The sequence below is a fragment of the Macaca thibetana genome, chromosome 7, assembly GCF_024542745.1.
Source record: "Macaca thibetana thibetana isolate TM-01 chromosome 7, ASM2454274v1, whole genome shotgun sequence".
Lineage (NCBI taxonomy): Eukaryota > Metazoa > Chordata > Mammalia > Primates > Cercopithecidae > Macaca > Macaca thibetana.
In genome coordinates this window covers 49092745-49115370 of record NC_065584.1, presented here as the reverse complement: position 1 = coordinate 49115370, position 22626 = coordinate 49092745, and the positions used below count along the sequence as shown (strand labels likewise).

Below are 22626 nucleotides of genomic sequence, written 5' to 3'. Positions count from 1 at the left end.
CATGTGGGGAAAGGGTTAAGACTGTGCTGCAACTTGGTCGAGTTTCAGAAAGTTCTCCGGAGAGCCCAACTGCCGCGTCCCGTCGCGGCCCCTGCCTGCGCGGCCGACTGTAACAGGATGCTGGGGCTCCAGGCGCTCGCCCCGAGCTTTGGGCGACGGGAAAGAGCCAATGAGGAGCGAGGGCAAAATCGGGTGCAGTAAACCCGAAAAGGGGGCGAGGAGGCCCGCGAGGAGAGCGGGGGAGGAGGCGGGGAGGGGCGAGCGAGGAGGAGGCGGCTTTGAGGGCCGGGCGGCGCGCCTGACAGAAGAGGGGAAGCCTGGGGGCGCGAGCGTCGCAGCCGGGGGGCCGCGCGGGGAGGCGGGAGCCAGGCGGGGGTTTGCAGGGCCGCCGCGCGTGACGTAGCGCCGGGCAGGGCGTTATCAGCTGCCGGGCCGCGGCGAGGGACGCGCGGCGACAGCGGACGGCGCCGCCCGGGCCGGGACGGCAGCAGCCGGCTGCCGCGCGCAGGACCCGAGGGCTTCTGGCCGCCGCCCCCGCCAGCGCCGCGCCCCGCCGCGGGGCGGCATGAGCCCACCCGCGGCCGCAGCCCTAGCGCCCTACTTCTCCGCCTGGGCGGCCCGGCTGCGGTGACGGCGCTCGTTGCCGGATTGGGGGCCATGAAGCCGAGTCCGGCCGGGACGGCGAAGGAGCTGGAGCCTCCGGCGCCGGCCCGAGGCGAGCAGCGCACGGCGGAGCCCGAGGGGCGCTGGCGGGAGAAGGGCGAGGCGGACACCGAGCGGCAGCGCACCCGGGAGCGGCAGGAGGCCACGCTGGCCGGGCTGGCGGAGTTGGAGTACCTTCGCCAGCGCCAGGAGCTGCTGGTCCGGGGCGCCGTGCGCGGCGCTGGGAGTGCGGGGGCCGCTGCGCCCCGCGCCGGGGAGCTACTGGGGGAGGCGGCGCAGCGCAGCCGCCTGGAAGAGAAGTTCTTGGAGGAGAACATCTTGCTACTACGAAAGCAATTGGTAGGTCATGCCCAAAGGTGGAGCACGGCTGTCCCTGCCCCGGGGCTGGAGGTCGGGCAGGTGACCTGGGGCGGGCGCGAGGTTAACTCTGGCTGGGGAGATGCTCGCTGTTATGGGACGCCCCCGGGACGCCCCCGCCCGCCCCATACCTCCCTGATCTCGTTTCTGAGTGCCTGCGGCGCGTGGGCTGCCGACGCCCACGCGTTTCAGGCGTGTGCCCGCTTTGTGTCTGGCGACCTCGCGCGGATTGCGGGAAGGGGGTGGCCGCTCTTCCCTCCTCCTCTGCCTTCGGGATTCTTGGAGTCGCCTAGTTCTGACCTTCGGTCTCCTTAGTTAGATGAGTATATGCCCCCTCCCCAGAGGTTTGCAAACTCCCACTTAAAATACCATTTTATTTGGAGGTTTTCTTGGCTTCATCTCCTCCCGCCGAGAGGGGCCAAAAGCCAAGGAGGGGGTTTGTGGCGTGCTTAACTGTCCAAGGCCGAGTTTTACGATTACACTGGAGCGCCTGTAGGGAGCCGTGCCTCTCCGAGAGCTCTCCCCAGCATGCCAGCTTTCACCCAGGCTGGTGCTTAATTTCAAATAGAAGCCCTTTGTATAAGGCAGCTCAAACTAGATGGAAATGATGGAAATTTGGCTGGAGACTGTGTCCCCTCCTCTCATATTTTATACGTTCTGCCAGCTGTGATTGGTGGTGGAGGTGGGAGAAAAGAGAACCTGCTCTCGGGGAGCATTTATCTTACTGGATTTGTCTCAGTCATTCTATGCAGTCTTCATTAGTGGGGAAGAAAAAGAACTTTGTAGCTTAATGTATTGATGAACAGCTTTTGACCCCGCCTCAGAATAATGGCGGCAGCTTTGTTTTCATTGACCTTAAAATGTAGTTTTGGAAACAGCAAACGCCCTCACCTGACCAAGTGATACTATCCAAACTAGACACATGCCGGGTAGTGGCCCTCCCACAATAAAGTGGTGATGCTGTGCGGTTGTCATATGTTTTCGTCTATTATCTCTTTTCAGATCATTTCTTTTCTCTCTCTGTGTGTGTTTTTTTTAAGCACCCAAATGCTTTTACTTGATAGGTTCATTTTTCCTGAAGAAATTAGTTGTAGCAAACAAACATATGGTTTATGTCTCCAAGCTTTTTAAGTCAAAAGACAAGAGGCATAGATATTCATATGCATGTGTGTTGTAAGGATGTACACTGTGGTTTGTGTAATATCTCTGTTTTGGTATTTTACTATGCTGCTTTGGTCACAGACCTGATTCCTGTGTAACACTGATTTGAGCCAGTTCTCACTGGTTATGGCTGGTGACTTTTACATTTTATTGTCTTGTGCAATTGCATCTTTTTGTCTGCACGAATCTCAGGATTGTAATTGTGCATTCCTATTGTCCGCTTGAGGGGAGCAAAGCCGTATGTCAAGAGAATTCCAGTCCAGTCAGTGTTTATGGTACTATTTTCATTTGTAGACTTGGCATTCATGATTTGAACCAGATGCTTTTTGAGTTCTCCCGTTTTTCCAGCAATAGGAAGCACTAGGTGGCAGTGTGAGTTAGCACAATCCATCTGTCACCTTTGGAAACCCAGAGGCGTTCAAATCTCGATGGGCCTTCCCATGAGGGTTTTGGATTCTGCCAGCTCACATTATACTTGGCACTGGCTATTAGTATTAGTTTCTCACTTTCAAAGGCCCTAAGACTGATTAAACCCCACACAGCAACTAATAGAAAACAAAACTCTGCAGGCCAAGACATTTGGCCAGAAAATCTCACCTAAGATTATAACGTATTATAGGAAATCTGTTATTCTCACTTCAAATTAAAGAGTCTACTGTGAAGTATTGTTTTTTAAAAGACTGGTTATACACCAGATGATTTAAAGTCTCAGTCCGTTTTTCTTGTCCCTACCTATAAAAAGTCAGTTTGCATATATTAGTTGAAACTAAAGCCTTGTTTTTATGAAGAAACTTTATATCACCACAAAATGTGAGAAAGTGGAATTAAACATAGGACATATTCTTGAATTCTCGAAGTCTTTCTTTACTTCAGGTCATCCAGTAAAATTTTGGTTTTCTAAGTTTTAGTGAACTCTTCAGATGGGTAATTTGAATCCTTAGACTTGACTTTCTGGTTCTTACGTCACCCCTGTATATTCATGTTTCCTTTGTTTCTTCCTAATCAGAATTGTTTGAGGCGAAGAGATGCTGGTTTGTTGAATCAGTTGCAAGAGCTTGACAAGCAGATAAGTGACCTGAGACTGGATGTAGAAAAGACATCTGAAGAGCACCTGGAGACAGACAGTCGGCCTAGCTCAGGTGAGTGAGTGAGCACAAGGACAGAATTCTGCACTCTTGAGTTATATCTCAGCCCCTTGTGGTTAACATTCCCAGACCTGCAAATGGCAATGGAGTTTGTTTCCAGTGCACAGAGAGAGGATAAAAAATAAAATTAAAAAAAAGCAGCCTGCCATTCAGTTTCATTGGAATAAGAGGGAAATAAACTCAGACAACAAAATTTTTGGTAATGAGATCGATGTGACTGGAGTCCCCCCGAGTTTAAAAATAAAAGCTATTCAAATTTCTGCAAGAGCTGCCCTCCTTTGAAACTTGAGTAAGTCAGAACTGGGCTAGAAAATTAGTCACACTTCAACTTCCTGAGACCACTTCAAAAGTTTTTTTTTTTTTTTTTTTTCTTTTAAACCATTGGCTCCTTAAATAGATTTTTCTCTTATTATTTTTCTGAAACAATCATGATAAAGATGAGGCTTGACAGATCTAAGTTTCTTTCCTTGGACATCTTCAAAGGCGGGGTCAAGGAGTAAGGTCAGTTTGAGGGTGAGAGTAACTCTGAAATGTACCCCTGCTTATGGCTCTTTGCCTTTTCCTAAGGATTGTTTGAAATAAGACCATAAGATTAGGACACTAAAGTCCAATGAACCAAAACTGGCCAAAAAACAAACAAATAAAAATCTCCTTTCCCTAAATGATTATTCATTTTCCTTTTAAGCATGAATATGCATTATTCCTTGACATGATCTTAATTCCAATGGTGTTTTTATTTGTAGGGTTTTATGAGCTGAGTGATGGGGCTTCAGGATCCCTTTCCAATTCCTCTAACTCGGTGTTCAGTGAGTGTTTATCCAGTTGTCATTCCAGCACCTGCTTTTGCAGCCCCTTGGAGGCGACCTTGACTCTCTCAGATGGTTGCCCCAAATCTGCAGGTAAGAATTTTTAGCACTGATAGAAATTTTTTAATTGGAAGGTGTCAAGGGCCCTTAAAAGGTTATTTGGCTCTAGCACCTTTCACTGGTAGAAAAATGAAGGTTCATCAATTTGCAGCATTTAGTGCCATACTTAAAGCTAGAACTCATAGTTTCATTTAGGTGAGTATCTAGAACTATTCCAGTACCCTTTGGGTGCTACTTGGTTATATATTCTGATAGCAGCAAGACAGTTTATCTCTAGAAATCCTGTCCCAATATTGTAGGTATTGAGCTCTGTTTCCGAGCCTTTGCTGTTAGGTTAACTTGTCTGTATTTTCTTTCATTCTGGAACTGTTTTCTTCTTTTAATTATTTAAAGCTAAAACTCAGCCGGGTACAGTGGCTCACACCTGTAATCCCAGCACTTTGGGAGGCTAAGGCGGTTGGATCACCTGAGGTCAGGAGTTCAAGACCAGCCTGGGTTGGCCTGGCACAGTGGCTCACCCCTATAATCCTAGCATTTTGGGAGGCCGAGGTGGGTGGATCACTTGAGGTCAGGAGTTCAAGACCAGCCTGGCCAACATGGTAAAACCCCATCTCCACTAAAAATACAAAAATTAGCCAGGCATGGCGGCACACGCCTATAGTCCCAGCTACTTGGGAGGCTGAGGGAGGAGAATTGCTTGAACCCAGGAGGTGGAGGTTGCAGTGAGCCAAGATCGTGCCACTGCACTCCAGCCTGGGCGACGGAGAGAGACTCAGGCTCAAAAAAAAAAAAAACCAGCCTGTGCAACGTGGTGAAACACCTTCTCTACTAAAAATACAAAAATCAGCTGGGTGTGGCAGCATGTGCCTGTAATCCCAGCTACTTGAGAGGCTGAGGCAGTAGAATCGCTTGAACCCTGGAGGCGGAGGTTGCAGTGAGCCGAGATCTTGCCATTGCACTCCAACCTGGGCAACAGAGTGAGGCACCATCTCAATCAATCAATCTAACACTCACATTAAGTTAAATATGTCCATCAGCCTGGCCAAAAACTGGTTGGCACTTCAGGATGCAGTGGCCCCTTCATGTTCTCCAAAATATTCTGCATGATGGCAGCTTGTTTTTTCTTTTAGTAAGTGGGTGCCCACATGCCATTATTCCTTATTTTGGGATATTTTTGCAATGACCCCCAGAAGGAATTATGCTATTATACTAGAAGAGTTTCTGCATTTCCAGTATGTGTCACACACTGTGCTGGATGCTCTGTATACATTTATCTCCACTGAATCCTCCCAGTAGTTCTGCACAGTACAGGTCTTGTTAGCTCCATTTTTTTTTTTTTTTTTTTTTTTTTTTTTTTTGAGACGGAGTCTCGCTCTGTCGCCCAGGCTGGAGTGCAGTGGCCGCATCTCAGCTCACTGCAAGCTCCGCCTCCCGGGTCTATGCCATTCTCCTGCCTCAGCCTCCCGAGTAGCTGGGACTACAGGCGCCTGCCACCTCACCCGGCTAGTTTTTTGTATTTTTTAGTAGAGACGGGGTTTCACCGTATTTAGCCAGGCTGGTCTCGATCTCCTGACCTTGTGATCCGCCCGTCTCGGCCTCCCAAAGTGCTGGGATTACAGGCTTGAGCCACCGCGCCCGGCCAGCTCCATTTTATGTATTAAAAAAATGAGGCCTAGTAAGGTTAGATATGTTATTTAAGGCTCTATAGATAGTGAGTGGCAGAGGCAGAAGTTAAGCTCAGGCCTAACTGCCAGGTCCATGGTTTTCCATCATCCCAAGGGAATTCAGAAATTGTTGTTTTCAAACTTCTCATCTAACAGAAGAGGAATTTTGGCTTATAAGCCATTTGTCAGAGGTTCTCCATCTGCTGAATGGCAGGGTTGCTGCTGGAACTCAAGACTTCTTCCTTAGTCCTGTTATATTGTGAATTCTTATAAGAGAAAATATGAAGATTAGAATTGCTCTGGGTGCTGGCACAAGTCATCACTCTCCTGGTTTGTCTGTGTTCTCCACTTGGGTATAAGCCTGAATTTTTGAGTCCGGGCAAGGCAGACAACACTAAGCAGCTGAGGGAGCTAATTGGCTGGTGTCTTCGTATCTGTGTGTTGTCAGCAGCAATCATTTGGGGAAGCACAGAACTGTGTTATCTAGAGGGTCTGGGCCTCAAGTTCATTGGTAATTACTCCCCTTCATTCCACAGATCTGGTTTCAGAGGGAAACTTTATAAACCCATTAAAGGCACTTTGGTTTAGGTTTTCCTTCAAGACAGACCTGTGCTCTTCCAAATGCCACATCCTCACATAATTGAGACAGTTGCACAAGGCCTTGGGGGCTGGGATATCTGTTTTGTTCAATTCTAAAGAGGGAAAAGGGATGAATAGTGAAGTGTTTGTCAGTGTGGCTTTAAGTAAGGCAGAGATAGGGCTTAGGTTGCTGGGGGAGGAAGGATAGGGAAGGATGTTAGCTAGATGTTTCCTTTTAGAAAAAGCTATTTATTGAGGGGAGGGTCATGTGGGTGGGGACATGGCACTTTTGTTTTATTATATTTTCTTTACATATCATCTCTGGGTCTAGACTATTTTTTCCCTCAGACTGCTAATTATCATTGAAGTTCATGGAGCTTTCTCAACATAGAATCAGGCACATGTAGATTCTCAGTATTTGAATGAATAAATATAATGGAGGACAAATTATTACTGATAAACTCAATTTTAATTTTCTCTGATAACTGAAGGTCATTAAAAGGATTTGTTATTTATAATATTCGCCAACTTAAGAGATCAAAATCATTTAAGACAGCAAGCTTGATTTTGTTGTACTTTGGCATCTACATTTTCAAGATGGGGAAATTTATCCATTAATATTACCACTCAATCTTTTAAAATCTTAAATCAAGAATTCTTTATCATATTAAAAAAAAGTTTTAAATTGAAATTTGTTTTTAGAGAGATGGGGTCTCACTATGTTGTCCAGGCTGGTCTTGGACTCCTGGGCCTAAGCGATCCTCTGGCCTCAGCCTTCCAGAGTCAGGATTGCAGGCATAAGCCATCATACCTGGCCCCTGTTTTATTTTTTTAGCATCACTATTGAAAATATAAGGCAATTATTATTTAAATCTGATGTTTTTACTTAAGTTTGATTGGTTTCCATCACCTTTCAATTGACAATTATATTTGAATGAATGTCATTAAGAATTAGGTTTTAAAAAACACAAAATGAGGAGAAAGCCTACTGAACGTACAGTTTATCCTAAAGAAAGCCAGGAATAGAACACAGAGGGGAGAGCAGCCTAGAAAAACCGTGATTCAAAACATTTTATTTTTCCCAGTTGTAAATGCAGTACAGTTACGATTGAAAATTCAGAAAACAGAAAATAAAGTAAATATCACTTGTTTCTCATCATACTGAAATACTACTACTAGAATCTTGGTGTGCTTCATCTCAGATGTTTTTTCTTTGCATACATGTGATCATAGTAAAATAATCATATTCTAGTATTATATCATTATTTTCACTAAACTTTAAAGTGTTTTCCCTCTATGATGCAGCACTTTGAAAACATTCTTAATGGCTGAGTATTTTTCCTTCAGAGGATTTATTATCTGCTGTCAAAACATTTGTTAAATATTTCCCCCTCATCCAGTAGCAGTAATTACATGTCAAATGGTAGGGCAGCGTTTTTTAATCCTTGGCATGCTCTCTCTACCCATGGATTTTTCATAAAAATTGGCCGAAGAGTGAAGCTGGTGCTGACCAATTCATTTCTTCAGAGTGTACCTTTAAATGTTTTTCAGATCTCATAGGATTGTTGGAATATAAAGAAGGCCACTGTGAAGACCAGGCCTCAGGGGCAGTTTGCCGTTCCCTCTCCACACCACAATTTAATTCCCTTGATGTCATTGCAGATGTGAATCCCAAGTACCAGTGTGATCTGGTGTCCAAAAACGGGAATGATGTGTATCGGTATCCCAGTCCACTTCATGCTGTGGCCGTGCAGAGTCCAATGTTTCTCCTTTGTCTGACGGGCAACCCTCTGAGGGAAGAGGACAGGCTTGGAAACCACGCCAATGACATTTGCGGTGGATCTGAGCTAAATGCCGTCAAAACAGACAGTTCTTTACCGTCCCCAAGCAGTCTATGGTCTGCTTCCCATCCTTCATCCAGCAAGAAAATGGATGGCTACATTCTGAGCCTCGTCCAGAAAAAAACACACCCTGTAAGGACCAACAAACCAAGAACCAGCGTGAACGCTGACCCCACGAAAGGGCTTCTGAGGAACGGGAGCGTTTGTATCAGAGCCCCGGGCGGTGTCTCGCAGGGCAACAGTGTGAACCTTAAGAATTCGAAACAGGCATGTCTGCCCTCTGGCGGGATACCTTCTCTGGACAATGGGACATTCTCCCCACCGAAGCCCTGGTCAAAAGAATCAAAGGCCGAACAAGCCGAAAGCAAGAGGTTGCCCCTGCCAGAGGGCTGCCCCTCAGGCGCTGCCTCCGACCTTCAGAGTAAGCACCTGCCGAAAACGGCCAAGCCAGCCTCCCAAGAACATGCTCGGTGTCCCGCCATCGGGACAGGGGAGTCCCCTAAAGAAAACGCTCAGCTCTCAGGGGCTTCTCCAAAAGAGAGTCCCGGCATAGGCCCTGCCCCGCCGCAGGAGAACAAAGTTGTCCAGCCTCTGAAAAAGATGTCACAGAAAAACAGCCTGCAGGGCGTCACCCCGGCCGCTCCTCCCCTGCTGTCTCCAGCTTTCCCGGTGGAAGAGAGGCCTGCCTTGGATTTCAAGAGCGAGGGCTCTTCTTCCCAAAGCCTGGAGGAAGCGCACCTGGTCAAGGCCCAGTTCATCCCGGGGCAGCAGCCCAGTGTCCGGCTCCACCGGGGCCACAGGAACGTGGGCGTCGCGAAGAGCTCTAGCCTGAAGCACCGCGGCCCAGCCCTCCAGGGGCTGGAGAACGGCTTGCCCACCGTCAGGGAGAAAACGCGGGCCGGGAGCAAAAAGTGTCGCTTCCCGGATGACTTGGATACAAATAAGAAACTCAAGAAAGCCTCCTCCAAGGGGAGGAAGAGCGGGGGCGGGCCCGAGGCTGGTCTTCCTGGCAGGCCCGCGGGCGGGGGCCACAGGGCGGGGAGCAGGGCGCACGGCCACGGACGGGAGGCGGTAGTGGCCAAACCTAAGCACAAGCGAACTGACTACCGGCGGTGGAAGTCCTCGGCCGAGATTTCGTATGAAGAGGCCCTGAGGAGGGCCCGGCGGGGTCGCCGGGAGAATGTGGGGCTGTACCCCGCGCCGGTGCAGCTGCCCTACGCCAGTCCCTACGCCTATGTGGCTAGCGACTCCGAATACTCGGCGGAGTGCGAGTCCCTGTTCCACTCCACCGTGGTGGACACCAGTGAGGATGAGCAGAGCAATTACACCACCAACTGCTTCGGGGACAGCGAGTCGAGTGTGAGCGAGGGCGAGTTCGTGGGGGAGAGCACAACCACCAGCGACTCTGAAGAAAGCGGTGGCTTGATTTGGTCCCAGTTTGTCCAGACTCTCCCCATTCAAACGGTAACGGCGCCAGACCTTCACAACCACCACGCAAAAACCTTTGTCAAAATTAAGGCCTCACATAACCTCAAGAAGAAGATCCTCCGCTTTCGGTCTGGCTCTTTGAAACTGATGACGACGGTTTGAGTGACGTCATTGGTGTAGAAAGTGTCTTTTTTTTTTTTCTAGTTGCCAAAATAAAAAAGGTGGTGGTTTCATTTTTGTATAATACTTTAATGGAATGCTTTTTTAAAAAGATAAAACCAAGTTAAATTATTGTTTCATCTTCACATACGGACGCTAGTGCCTTTAATGGAAGGTTAAGAATGTTTTGCTAGTTAGAAGTAAATATTGAGGTTTTAATGGTGATAGTGAGTTTTGTGGTACCAGCTGTTTTTTATTTTAATCTTTCTGAGCATCCGGCAAGGTACAGGTTTCGATGTTCAAGTTTTATTGGGATAAGACCGTTTGATCCCAAGGTCAGGTGGATGGAATTTTTGGATTTATATTTGCTCCTTGAGTTTTCAGGGCAGTGTCTCCCATGAGGCTTTTCCTGTTGAGGGGCACCACATACAATAGTGTGAAGTAGGTACGAGGGGCAGTCATTGTATTCTATAGTTTTTTATGTAGTCTACATTTCTCAGATGTATGCCCATTCGGCTTTATTCTCAGAACTGTTTTTTTTACTAGACTCATGACTTGGAGGCCAGACCTTAAATCCAGAGATGGCAGCCTGGATAGGGACCTTAAAAGGATTCACAAAAACTTTTGCCACACTTGGTGCCTAGGCCCTGTTCCTAATAACCCCTTCTAGGGCCGTTTATCCAACATTTTGATGCCGCCTTTTCCCTCCCTAATTTGTAGCCAATGTAACCTTTCATTCCTTGGAGGATTTACTTTTGGGATAAAATTTGGGTCCTTGGGCACAGAGGCATTCACTATTAATGAAGTAACCCTTGGGCATGACTCCAATCCCAGAATGCTCACTGAGCGCTATGCCACCTAAGCATTGACCTGAACATATTAGTGCAATCCAGTCCAGATTGGACCGCTGATCCTATGTGGAAGGGCTGTTTTTTAAGAAAAAATTTTTGGTAAACAGTATTGTGTAAAATTGCTTTTTGTATACCAATATATGCATGTTTTGTGCATGAGTAGTACTTGTGTTGATATTCCTGTTGATGTTAAATTACTATATAATATAAACAGTATGTGTTTTTATATATCATTGTGTAAATTTAATATAACACATATGCAGTAATAAACGATTTGTTTTACTGCTGTTAAGTTTGTTATTTCGGTATAAAACCAGATGTTTACACCTATAAATCTTGTGCTGGTTATTGGTGTTATTTGTGAGATTTATATTAGACCTATTCTAGCATTAGAATATGTGCAATACAGATAGGTTTTAGTATTAGAATGGACGATGAGCAAGCAAATGAAGGAAAGCAGACAACTTCTAGTTAAGGTACTTTAAAATTTAGGATACATTTTATAGGTGCCATCTAAGGAAAATATTTCTGAAAATAATCCCCTCTCCCAACTTTTTATTACAAAAAATCTCAAACATGGCAAAGTTGAAAGGATAGTATAATAAACAACTCTATGCCACCTAGATTCAACAGTTGCCAGCATTTTGCCATGCTTGCTGTAACTGTATTTATGTATTAGGTTTAACTATATTACTGATTTTTCAGATCAAAGACAGATACTATCATAGCAATCCTCCCCTCTCCCTACCCCACACTGATAAAATATTTTAAAGTAAATTTCAGGTATGATATTTTATCTCTAAAAAGCATACATTACCCAAGAACAAGGAGATTCTCCTGTATACCTACAATATGATCGCACTTAAGGAAAATCAGTAGTAATTCATAATATCAAAGTTTTATATGGAAAATTTCCCAATGTGTTTCAAGAACTTTTAATAGCGGCTTTCTGCCCTCCTACCTCCCCTGCAAAGCAGGATTCAGTCAATGTCATGCATTGCATTTGGTTGTAGGTTGTAGGTTTCTTTTTAGTCTAGAACAGTCTCCCCACGTTAAACAAAAGATACTAGGTTTTTATTTTTTGAGACAGAATCTCACTCTGTCACCCAGGCTGGAATGCAGTGGCTTGATATTGGCTCACTGCAGCCTCCACCTCCCAGGTTCAAGCGATTCTCCTGCCTCAGCCTCCTGAGTAGCTGGGATTACAGGTGTGCACCACCATGCCTGGCTAATTTTTTTGTATTTTTAGTAGAGACAGAGTTTCTCCATGTTGGTCAGGCTGGTCTCGAACTCCTGACCTACCTCGTGATCCACCCGCCTCGGCCTCCCAAAGTGCTGGGATTACAGGCGTGAGACACCGCGCCCGACCTATTTATTTATTTTTGAGACGGAGTCTGGATCTGTCCCTCAGGTTGGAGGGCAGTGGCACAATATTGGCTCACTGCAATGTCTGCCTCACAAGTTCAAGTGATCCTTCCACCTCTGCCTCACGAATACCTGGGAATACAGGCCTGCGCCAGCATGACCGGCTAGTTTGTACTTTTTGTAGAAATGAGTTTTCACCATGTTGGTCAGGCTGGTCTTGAACTCCTGGCCTCAAGTGATCTGCCTGCCTCGGTCTCCCAAAGTGCTGGGATTACGGGCGTGAGTCATCACGCCCGGCCAGATAATTGGCTCTTTAAAGAGGAAGGACAGTTTTCTTGTAGAAAGGCCGACATGTTGGATTTGGTTGTTTCCTTATGTTGTCTTAGAATCCGGGCCCTTTATTTCCTATAAACTGGGTGAGACTTGATCGAATTCAGGTTAAACATTCTTGGCAAGAATATTTCTCTAATGATGTTGTATACTCTTACTCTTTCACATCAAGAAACAATAGCAGGTTGCCCCACTATTTGATACCTTAATTAAGTTGGTGAACATAGATTTCTTCATGATAAAAGTAAGTCTTCTTATGCAAATAGTACTTGGGGATGGATTCTTTGGTACTGTGGCTCTCCTATCCCTCAACAAATTCCACTTAATGGCTTTAGCTTACATGGCTGATTCTTTTTCTTTTTTTTGAGACAGAGTCTCGTTTAGCCGCCCAGGCTGGAGTTGCAGTGGCGCGATCTCGGCTCACTGCAACCACCATCTCCCGGGTTCAAGCGATTCTGCTGCCTCAGCCTCCTGAGTAGCTGGGATTACAGGCACCGCCACCATACCCAGCTAATTTTTGTATTTTAGTAGAGATGGGGTTTCACCATGTTGGCCAGGCTGGTCTTGAACTCCTGACCTCAGGTGATCTGCCCGTCTTGGCCTCCCAAAGTGCTAGGATTACAGGCGGGAGCCACTGTGCCTGGCCATGGCTGATCTTTGCTTGAATCAGTGATTGCTTTGGGGATGCAAAGTGATAGTTTTCTAAATATCTTTCCCTCTACTTTTATTAGTTGACATTCTTAAAAAAGAGCCTTTATTTTTTCTTTTTCTCTTTGAATATCACTACGGACACATGGAGTTTTATTTATCTGATGTTTTGCAATCATTTTACAGTCTCTTTTCTTTTTGATGTTCAACATGTCCCAAATTTGGCCAATGGGAGGATAAATTTTGTTAAAAGGAAACTATAGAATCAGTTCAGCCTCTCATAATTCAGATACTTATTATGAAATATATCCAATTAAAATTAACTCTTCAAATGCTAAATTTCAGATGCTAAGTTTTAAGGCAACAAAAATCCCTTACTATTCGTTTTTTAAATTTTGTCTTGGAAATGTTCCTTTTTTTCCTATACTTTATATATTTCTTACCTCTAGCAAGGCTTTTATCTTTGGAACATAGCAAATTATTTCTCCATACTTATAATGGGCACATCTTTTAGCAAGACATTTTTTTTTTTTTTTTTTTAAAGGCATCTCAACTCAATTCTTCAAAATGTAGAGTTACTAGTCTTTTAGTATTCAGAATTTCTTTGATTACTTGACTAGATCTAAGCCAACCACAAGTGAGGGGATGATCTCACCATCTTTTCTAATGCTGTGATCTGATCTCTTTGGGGCATAGCTATAAAGTTTATTGTGTAAGTCAATTGTGACCTATAGTCAGTTCTTGAATCATTTCCAAGTTGTTGTCAATAAGCATTATTCTCGGAAGGGGACACTTTCTAAGAACCACCTTCTGAGTAATTACATTGTAGGTGACAGAATGCCAAATTAAGAGAAATGTGAAAAACAGGATTTTCAAAGAATCTTGGGTTTGTCCTCCTAGTCCATTGCTTACTTTCCTGTAGCTAGCAGTTGTATTGCACTCAGAAAACTGGGTTTTGTCCATTATTTTCAATGACAAAATAGTTGCTATTGTTGTTACAAGCAAAAGAGCTCCTAAAAATGTTTTCCTTTATTAAAAAAATTACAAATGCTCATTGTCAAAAGCAAAAAACTGTATCTGAACAATATGTAAATTTTTAAAATTCTCCCTCAATCCTCCCCAAATCCTACTTTCTGATAAGTTTGGTGTATACATTTCTTTTTTTTTTTTTTTTTTTTTTTTTTGAGACGGAGTCTCGCTCTGTCGCCCAGGCTGGAGTGCAGTGGCGCGATCTCGGCTCACTGCAAGCTCCGCCTCCCGGGTTCACGCCATTCTCCTGCCTCAGCCTCCCGAGTAGCTGGGACTACAGGCGCCCACAACAGCGCCCGGCTAATTTTTTTTTTTTTTGTATTTTTAGTAGAGACGGGGTTTCACCGTGGTCTCGATCTCCTGACCTTGTGATCCGCCCGCCTCGGCCTCCCAAAGTGCTGGGATTACAGGCGTGAGCCACCGCGCCCGGCCTGGTGTATACATTTCTATACTCTGTTATATGCACATACAAATACATAACCTCTATAGTTTTTCTTCAAAATGAAGTTTCAAGCTATGTTTATTATTTTATAACTTGCATCCTCCATTTCTTGGACCTGTATGGCAGAATATCATTCCCAATTCTTTTTAATGGGGTTCCAAATATTTCCTCACTGAGGAAAAGATACCAGATTTTGTAGGTTACATGAAATTGCCCTGCTTAGAAACATTCTAATATTTAGCAACAAAGCGCTACCCAAATGTTATACATTTGTTATACACACATTATTGCCTTTCTGGTTTTCTTATGTATTTGGTTATTTTGTATTTTGAGCTCGCTTTTAGTGAGGTATTATTGAAGGAATCTGGTGAGGCTTGGTTAAGGATTTTGTCATACGGAGAAATTTTGTGTTTTTTCTGCCAGGTGCCTCAGGGATATTTCTAAGTTGGACCACTTTTTAAGTTAATTTATCTGTGGTGGGTTTGCCTGACTACAGAGGTAGTATAAATTCAAATCCTAAGTGCATATGAGGGATAGGTTGTGGTTACATGTTCCCAGAGGCAAACAAGGCCCATAAGCTTCCTTCTTTTTTTTTTTTTTTATTTTTTTGAGACAGAGTCTCATTCTGTTGCCCAGCCTGGAGTGCAGTGGCGAGATCTCGGCTCACTGCAACCTTCACCTCCTGAGTTCAAGCGATCCTCCCACCTCAGCCTCCCCAGTAGCTGGAACTACAGGCACATGCCACCACGCTCTTTTTTGTCTTTTTAGTAGGGTCAGGGTTTCGCTATGTTGCTCAGGCTGGACTCCAACTCCTGGTCTCAAGTGGTCACCCACCTGGGCCTTCCAAAGTGTTGGGATTACAGGCGTTAGCCACCATGCTCAGCCTAGCTTCCTTATTTTCATCCTGGACCAGCGAGTGAATTTTTTTTCTAGTCCAGTATTTCACTAAGGGTGTAGCCCTTCAGAGATCTCAGGAATATAGGACAGTCTCATTCCTGAATCCTACCCTGTAAGGGCCAAGTTTTTGTCCCTGAGTGACTATCAAAACCAAGGCTCCTTGCTTAAGGGACCAGCAACCTCTCTCCAAACTCGTCAAGGGGAGCCCAAAGTATACACTTAAGAGGTGTTTGTAATAGTTTATTAATCATTTCTAAATGTTTAGTGGTGAAAATATCAGGTTTTCTATTCCACTGTATGACTGGTAACAGAAACCATAGAGCCACCCATTGCTTTTGTCAATAAATTGGGCCCTCCTCCCTTCACTCACACTTTTTCTTTCCTTCCTTCCTTCCTTCCTTCCTTCCTTCCTTCCTTCCTTCCTTCCTTCCTTCCTTCCTTCCTTCCTTCCTTCCATCTCTCTCTCTTTCTTCCCTCCCTCCCTCCCTCCCTCCCTCCCTTCCTTCCTTCCTTCCTTTGTTTTTTTTCTTTCTCTTTCTGTTTTTTTTTTTTGACGGAGTCTCACTCTGTCGCCCAGGCTGGAGTGCAGTGGCGCAACCTCGGCTCATTGCAACCTCTGCCTCCTGGATTCAAGCGATTCTCCTGCCTCAGCCTCCCAAGTAGCTGGGACTACAGGCGCCCACCACCATGGCCAGCTAATTTTTGTATTTTTAGTAGAGATGGGGTTTCACCATGTTGGCCAGGATGGTCTTGATCTCTTGACCTCGTGATCCGTCCGCCTTGGCCTCCTAAAGTGCTGGGATTACAGGCATGAGCCACCACGCCCCGCCTCCCTCCACTTTTTTGGTACAACTTTATTGATGTTAAATTGAAGTACAATAAAATGCACATATTTGAAGTGTACAACTTGATCAGTTATCACATATGTACACACCTATAGATAGTTGCTATATTGATGTAACTATCACAATCAATATAGCAAGCATTTCCATCATTCTCAATAGTTTCCTTGAGAACTTTGTAATCCATCTCTTCTTTTACTCCATTCCCTAGGGAACTACTGCTGTGCTTTCTGTCATTATAGCTTACTTTGTCTCTTCTAGAATTCTATATAAATTGGAATAAACAGTGTATACTTTTTTCCTGAATTGTCATTCAGCATAATATTTTAGATCTACTCATGTTGTTTCACGTATCAGTGGTTCATGCCTTTTAATTGCTGAGTTACGTTCTTTTCTGTGGATGTACAACAATTCGTTTATCCATTCTTGTTGGATGTTTGGGTTATTTCCAGTTTGGGATTGTTACAAATAAAGCTGTGATGAACATTCATGCAAGGTCTTTGTGTGGTCGGGCATCTTTGTTTCTCTTGCATAAATACTTTGGAGTGGAATGCCGGGTATTATCATAGGTGTGTGTTTAACTTTTTGAGAAACTACAAAATACCTTCCAAACTGGTTCTATCATTTTATGTTTCTACTAGCAGTTTGTGAGAGTTTCAGTTGCTCTATATCCCTGGCAGCACTTGGCATGCTCATTCTTTTTACTTTTAGCTAATCTAATGGATGATCAGTGGTATATAATTATGGCTTTCACTTGAATTCCCTGATGCCTAATGATGAGCATCTTTTCACATGCTTATTGGTTGTCTGTGTATCTTCTTTGTTGAAGTGTCCATTTAACATTTTGTTCATTTAAAAAATTGGATTGTTTGGTTTCTTATTATTGAGCTATAAGAGTCCTTTATAAGTTCTCTGGAAAAAGTCCTTGCATATATGTTGCAAATATTTTCTCCCAGTCTGTGGCTTGCATTTTACTTTCTTAAAGGTGCCTCATGAAGAACAAAAGTTAATTTTGATCAAGTCCAATTTTCTATTTCTTTTTACATGGTTTATTATTTTGGTGTCCTATCTAGGAAACCTTTGCCTAATCCAAGTTAGCAAAGATTTTCTGCTATGCTTTCAGAAGTTCTATGATTTTTGGTTTATATATCACCAATAGCAAATTGTCTTGATTTCTGTAGCTTTATAGTAGTAAGTATTGAAATCAGTTAGGGTAAGTCTTATAATTTTGCTCTTCTCTTTCTCCTTTTCCTCCTACTCCTCCTTTTTCTTACTTTGTTTGATTATTCTAGATCCTTTGCATTATCATATACATTTTAGAATTAGGTTGTCAGTTTCTACAAAAAATAAAGGCCTGCTAATATTTGTATTGGTATCCCATAGAGCATGCATTACTATGAGGATATTGCCAGCCTGGGCAACATAGTAAGACCTCGACTCTGTTATAAAGAAAAAGAAAAATTAGCTGGGTGTGGTGGTGTGCATCTGTAGTCCCAGCTACTCTGGAGGCTGAGGTGGGAGGATCACTTGATCCCAGGAGTTCAAGGTTGCAGTGAACTGTGATTGTGTCACTGCATTCCAGCCTGGGTGAGAGTGAGACCTTGTCTCAAAAAAAAAAAAAAAAAAAAGGTATTACTACCTTAAAGATGAGTCTTTCATTTTAAGTATGTGATACCTTTCCATTTATTTGGTTCTTTTTCTAGATCTCCTGGGCTGAAGTGATCCTCCTGCCTCAGCCTCCCAAGTAGCCGGGACTACAGGCATGTCACTATGCCTGGCTACTATTTTTGATTTTTAGTAGAGATGAGGTCTAAGTTGCTCAAGCTTGTCTTGAGCCCTTGGGCTTAAGTGATCCTCCTGATTTGGCCTCCCAAAGTGCTGGCTTTACAGATATGAGCCAACATGCCTGGCTGGTCTCTAGTTTTCTTCAGCAATGTTTTGTAGTTTTTAATGTGGAGGTCTTGATCATGTTTTTTTTTTTTTTTTTGAGACAGTGTCCCACTCAGGCTGATTGCAATGACGTGATCATGGTTCACTGCAGCCTCAACCTCCTGGGCTTAAGTGATCCTCCCACCTCAGCCTCCCAAGTAGCTGGTACAGGTTGGTCTTGAACTCCTGAGCTCAAGTGATCTGCCAGCCTTGGCCTCCCAAAGTGCTAGGATTACGGGTGTGAGCCACCATGCCTGGTCTTATAATTTGGATAATTTCTATTGATCTATCTTCACCTTCATTTAATCTTTCCTTTGTTATCTCCATTCTGCTTTCTGCTATTGAGTGCCTCCAATGAGTTTTTTTAAATTATAGATATTGTATTTTTTAGTCCTAAAGTTTCCAAACAGTTCCTTTTTTTTTTTTTAATAGTTTCTATTTCTGTACCAAGAATTTTTGTCTTTTTATTCACTTCAAATGTATTTTCCCTTACCTCATGGAACATAGTTATAAAAGCTCCTATAAAGTCTTTGATAGTTTCAACATTGAGGTTATTTTGGGGTTGGCATGTATTGATTGTTTCTACCTTAAGAATTGGTCACATTTGGCTGGGTGTGGTGGCTCACACCTGTAATCCCAGCACTTTGGGAGGCCAAGGCAGGTGGATCACGAGGTCAGGAGATCGAGACCAGCCTGGATAACATGGTGAAACCCCATCTCTACTAAAAATACAAAAACAAAATTAGCTGGGTGTGGTGGCGGGCGCCTGTAGTCCCATCTACTCAGGAGGCTGAGGCAGGAGAATGGCGTGAACTCGGGAGGTGGAACTTGCAGTGAGCCAAGATCGTGCGATTGCACTCCAGCCTGGGTGACAGAGCAAGACTCTGTCTCAAAAAAAAAAAAAAAAATTGGTCACATTTTCCTCTTTCTTTGGTTGTCAAGGAGTTTTGGATTGCATCTTGAACGTTGTCAATGTTATAGTGCATGGGTTCTAAGTCCTTTTATAATCCTTAGAAGAATGTTGATGTTTTTGCCTTAGGAGGCAATCAGTGCAGTTAGGCTGTGACTAAGTTCTGATGATCTTCTGTGGGCATTGGTTTAAATTTTAATTAAATTATATGTCTGTGCTGTGCTGCTTTGGGTCTATCCTGTGCATGCATAGTTCAGGGGTTAGTCTGAGACTCATGCAGGTGATTCATATCTCAGTTAAATTTTCAAGGTCTTTGCTATACTAGTTTCTGTCTGTTCTGTGCATTCTTGACTCAGATGCTAGAATGAGCCTAGGGTTCATACACAGAATTAGGGGACCACTTTCTCTAGTTCTTTCCCCTTTGGAATTTCTCTCATTCACTCTGCCCCATCTGGTTAACGTTTCCCAGTTCTTCTGGCCAGAAAGACATGTTTCTATTGGAATTTTAGCTATGAATAGGCCACTGGGGCCTGCCCTCAGGATAAAGCTGCATCAGAAAAGAAAAAAAAAAAACGGTAGAAACTCACCAATCCCTCCCAATACACCTGTTTTTGTTTACTTTTACAGTTCTCAGGTAATTTTTTCCTCCCATGTTTTTCTCCAAGTCTTTAGTTGTAATCAGCAGGAGGGATAGGATATTTTGGGCTCACACAGCCCTGGCAGAACCAGAACTCTACTAACCCATTTATTTTTCATATGGATACAATTCAAAGACCCAGCAGAGTCCTGCAGGAGAGCCAGCCATGTGCTTCACCCAGATTCCATACCCTACTCTGAAAAACATATGTAGGCTTTCTGTATTCTGGTTTTCAAATATGATGTAATAGCAAGTCATTAAAAGCAAGGAAATCCTTTATCAATGACAAAGATTGGAACATTAAGTTTTATTTTACTTTTTTCTAGGTGCAAACCTTTAATTTGGAGGGTAGAGGGGAGCTATGTAATCATTTATTCCTATACAATTCTTTCTTTGTGGCTAAGAAAATAACATTCTCTATACATATGTATATTGCCGGAAAGGTAGTGTAAAAGTGCCTTTTGTTTCCTTGCGAGTCATTTTGTTAGGTTTCAGAACTGTTACTTTTAGTTATTTACCTTACCATAATATCTCTGACTATAATATAAATACAATATATAATTATGCTTTTGAAAAGGGTTTTTTACTTCTTGGCCCACAGGGGATTTTTTTGGAGCTATTACAACCTATCTGTTAAACATAAGGACTAACAGCATGGAACCTAAAGCTGATTCAGAGAATTACTTTAATTTGAAGACTGTTGCCCAGGTAAACAACAGCTGCTTTGGAATCATTACAGCTGAAGTGGTCAATGAATAATTTACTTTTATATTTAACTATAACAGATGAATATTTCAGGGTTACCAAAGGAGGAAGTATTTCTTATCACTAGTTCATCTAGCTGTTATATTTTAAAGGGAATACTATAAATAGATACTAGGATATAAAGTTGCAGAGTTTCTTTGGGAGACAATGATTAACGGTGGGCAAAATCAAAATGATCAGAGTATGAATTTGGTTTCAGTAAACAGCCCTAAAATATATTTATTTATCAAAATCTTATGCAAAATGTATTATGCCTTTGAAGTTGGGCAGGGAGTCTTGCAAGAGCAACTTTTTCCCATGAGATTTTCTTTTAAAATTTATATTCCTTACTTAAGAAGAGGTTGCTCCCACATTTTTGGCATTGTAGTAGGTTCTGGCATTTTATTTTGAATATGGTACCTAGACAGAACCAGGAAATGCAAAGATCTAAATTTTTAAGACGAAGGGGAACTTTTATTTTTCAATTGAAAATAACCATTTGTTATTACAAACACAGTATATGTGTATTGTAGAAAGTAAAAATAACATAAATAAGCAACATACATATATATATATATATATATATAAGCAAGAATATAAACTCCTTTTTATTTTCCAGGGATGATTCCTGCCAACTGTTTACTGTTCTCCCACATCCCTTTCCAATTACGCATACATGTATTTTTTCTGAGAATAAGGTCACACTTTACTTGCTATTTTGCCACTTGCCTTTTTTTTTTTTTGAGACAGAGTCTTGCTCTGTCCCCCAGGCTGGAGTACGTGGTATGATCTTGGCTCACTGCAACCTCTACCTCCCGGGTTCAAGCAATTCTCCTGCCTCTGCCTCCCAAGTAGCTGGGACTACAGGCGTGCACTAACACATCTAGCTAATTTTTGTATTTTTAGTGGAGACGGGGTTTCACCATTTTGGCCAGGCTGGTCTCAAACTCCTGACCTCAAGTGATCCACCCACCTCGGCCTCCCAAAGTGCTGGGATTACAGGCGTGAGTCACTGTGCCCGAATTTTGCCACTTGCATTTTAAAGTTAAGAATATCTGCTATTTAAATGCATTTTTGTCTTAACTAACATCCAGTCTATGATCACATTTTTCCCAATTGTTTAGAGGAGCTTTTAGAAACAAATTAAAAATTCTAAATTAAAAGTTGGTATTGATAATCACATGGTCAATCTGTCACGTAGATTGATTCTGATCATGACTATAGAGTTACCAAAATCACAAATGAACTGCTTGGGTTCTGGTGAGTCCAGGGACTGAAAGGAGACATTCTGTCAGTAAGTTTCTAATAGAAATGAAAAAAATATATAATGAGAGGAAGGTAATAATACATGTATTTGTGGCATTTTATTTTCTTTCGAACACCTCATGCAACATGTGAATAGGGTTCACCTTGGGAGCAAGTTAGGACCTTTGGAAAGGGCCTAGGTAATTGCTGGCCATTAGAGTGGACCCCATAAATGAGTTTTGAGTTTTGTCCTCCAAATAATGTCCCATGTTAGTCAAGAGTTACAATTCTTCTAAAAGAGCCACAACTAGTTCAAGAGAGAAAGATTCTTTTTCCAGTAACTCATCAATTGACATTTAGAGGAAAGGATTTAGGAGGCTAAAAATACGGCTCATTGCCTAAGACACACAAATTTCACTCTTAAGAAACAAATTTCTGGAAGAGCGGTGCTATTAGATTCAGATAAATGTACCTAATTTTCCTTTTGCCTCCCTACTTAAGTTTTTAAATATAAAAGTAATCTAAACCTATATGTTACATAAAATTTAACAAATACACAGAAAAGGCAAATCACCATTTACTTTCCTAATCAAACAATCATTAGCATTTTGCTAGGGTTCCTCTAAGTATTTTTTTCTATGCATATGCCATAGTTACTATCTCATATATATACACATATGAGATTTATATGTTTATACATATATGCTTACACATAAGTACATACCATATGTCCATATGTATGTACCTATATGTAAGCATATAGGTACACTTATACATACACACATATAATTCCTTATATATGCCACATGTACTATATGTACATAAACGTATATGATTGCATTAGTCAAGGATTTTCTCAGATTACTATAGTCTTTCTAATCAGTATTTTGTAGT

General features: G+C 42.9%; 1 protein-coding gene across 2 annotated transcripts; it reads left to right on the top strand.

Annotated features, from left to right (window-relative positions):
- Window positions 1-416: 416 nt before the first annotated feature.
- On the top strand, window positions 417-11043 carry DACT1 (dishevelled binding antagonist of beta catenin 1). Of its 2 annotated transcripts, none has more exons than XM_050798065.1 (4): window positions 417-1002; window positions 3188-3320; window positions 4070-4225; window positions 8098-11043. In XM_050798065.1, the coding sequence occupies exons 1-4, from the start codon at window positions 658-660 to the stop codon at window positions 9864-9866; spliced, it is 2403 nt and encodes an 800-aa protein (XP_050654022.1). In that variant the 5' UTR covers window positions 417-657; the 3' UTR covers window positions 9867-11043. The 2 variants fall into 2 exon arrangements, with proteins under 2 accessions (XP_050654022.1, XP_050654021.1); XM_050798064.1 differs by having other exon boundaries at window positions 7987-11043.
- The last annotated feature ends 11583 nt before the right edge of the window (window positions 11044-22626 follow it).

Coding starts and splice junctions, on each gene's coding strand:
- DACT1 (XM_050798064.1), top strand. CDS start 658: ATGAAGCCGAGTCCGGCCGGGACGGCGAAGGAGCTGGAGCCTCCGGCG. Junction 1,003..3,187: donor TGCTACTACGAAAGCAATTG/GTAGGTCATGCC, acceptor CTTCCTAATCAG/AATTGTTTGAGGCGAAGAGA. Junction 3,321..4,069: donor AGACAGTCGGCCTAGCTCAG/GTGAGTGAGTGA, acceptor TTTTATTTGTAG/GGTTTTATGAGCTGAGTGAT.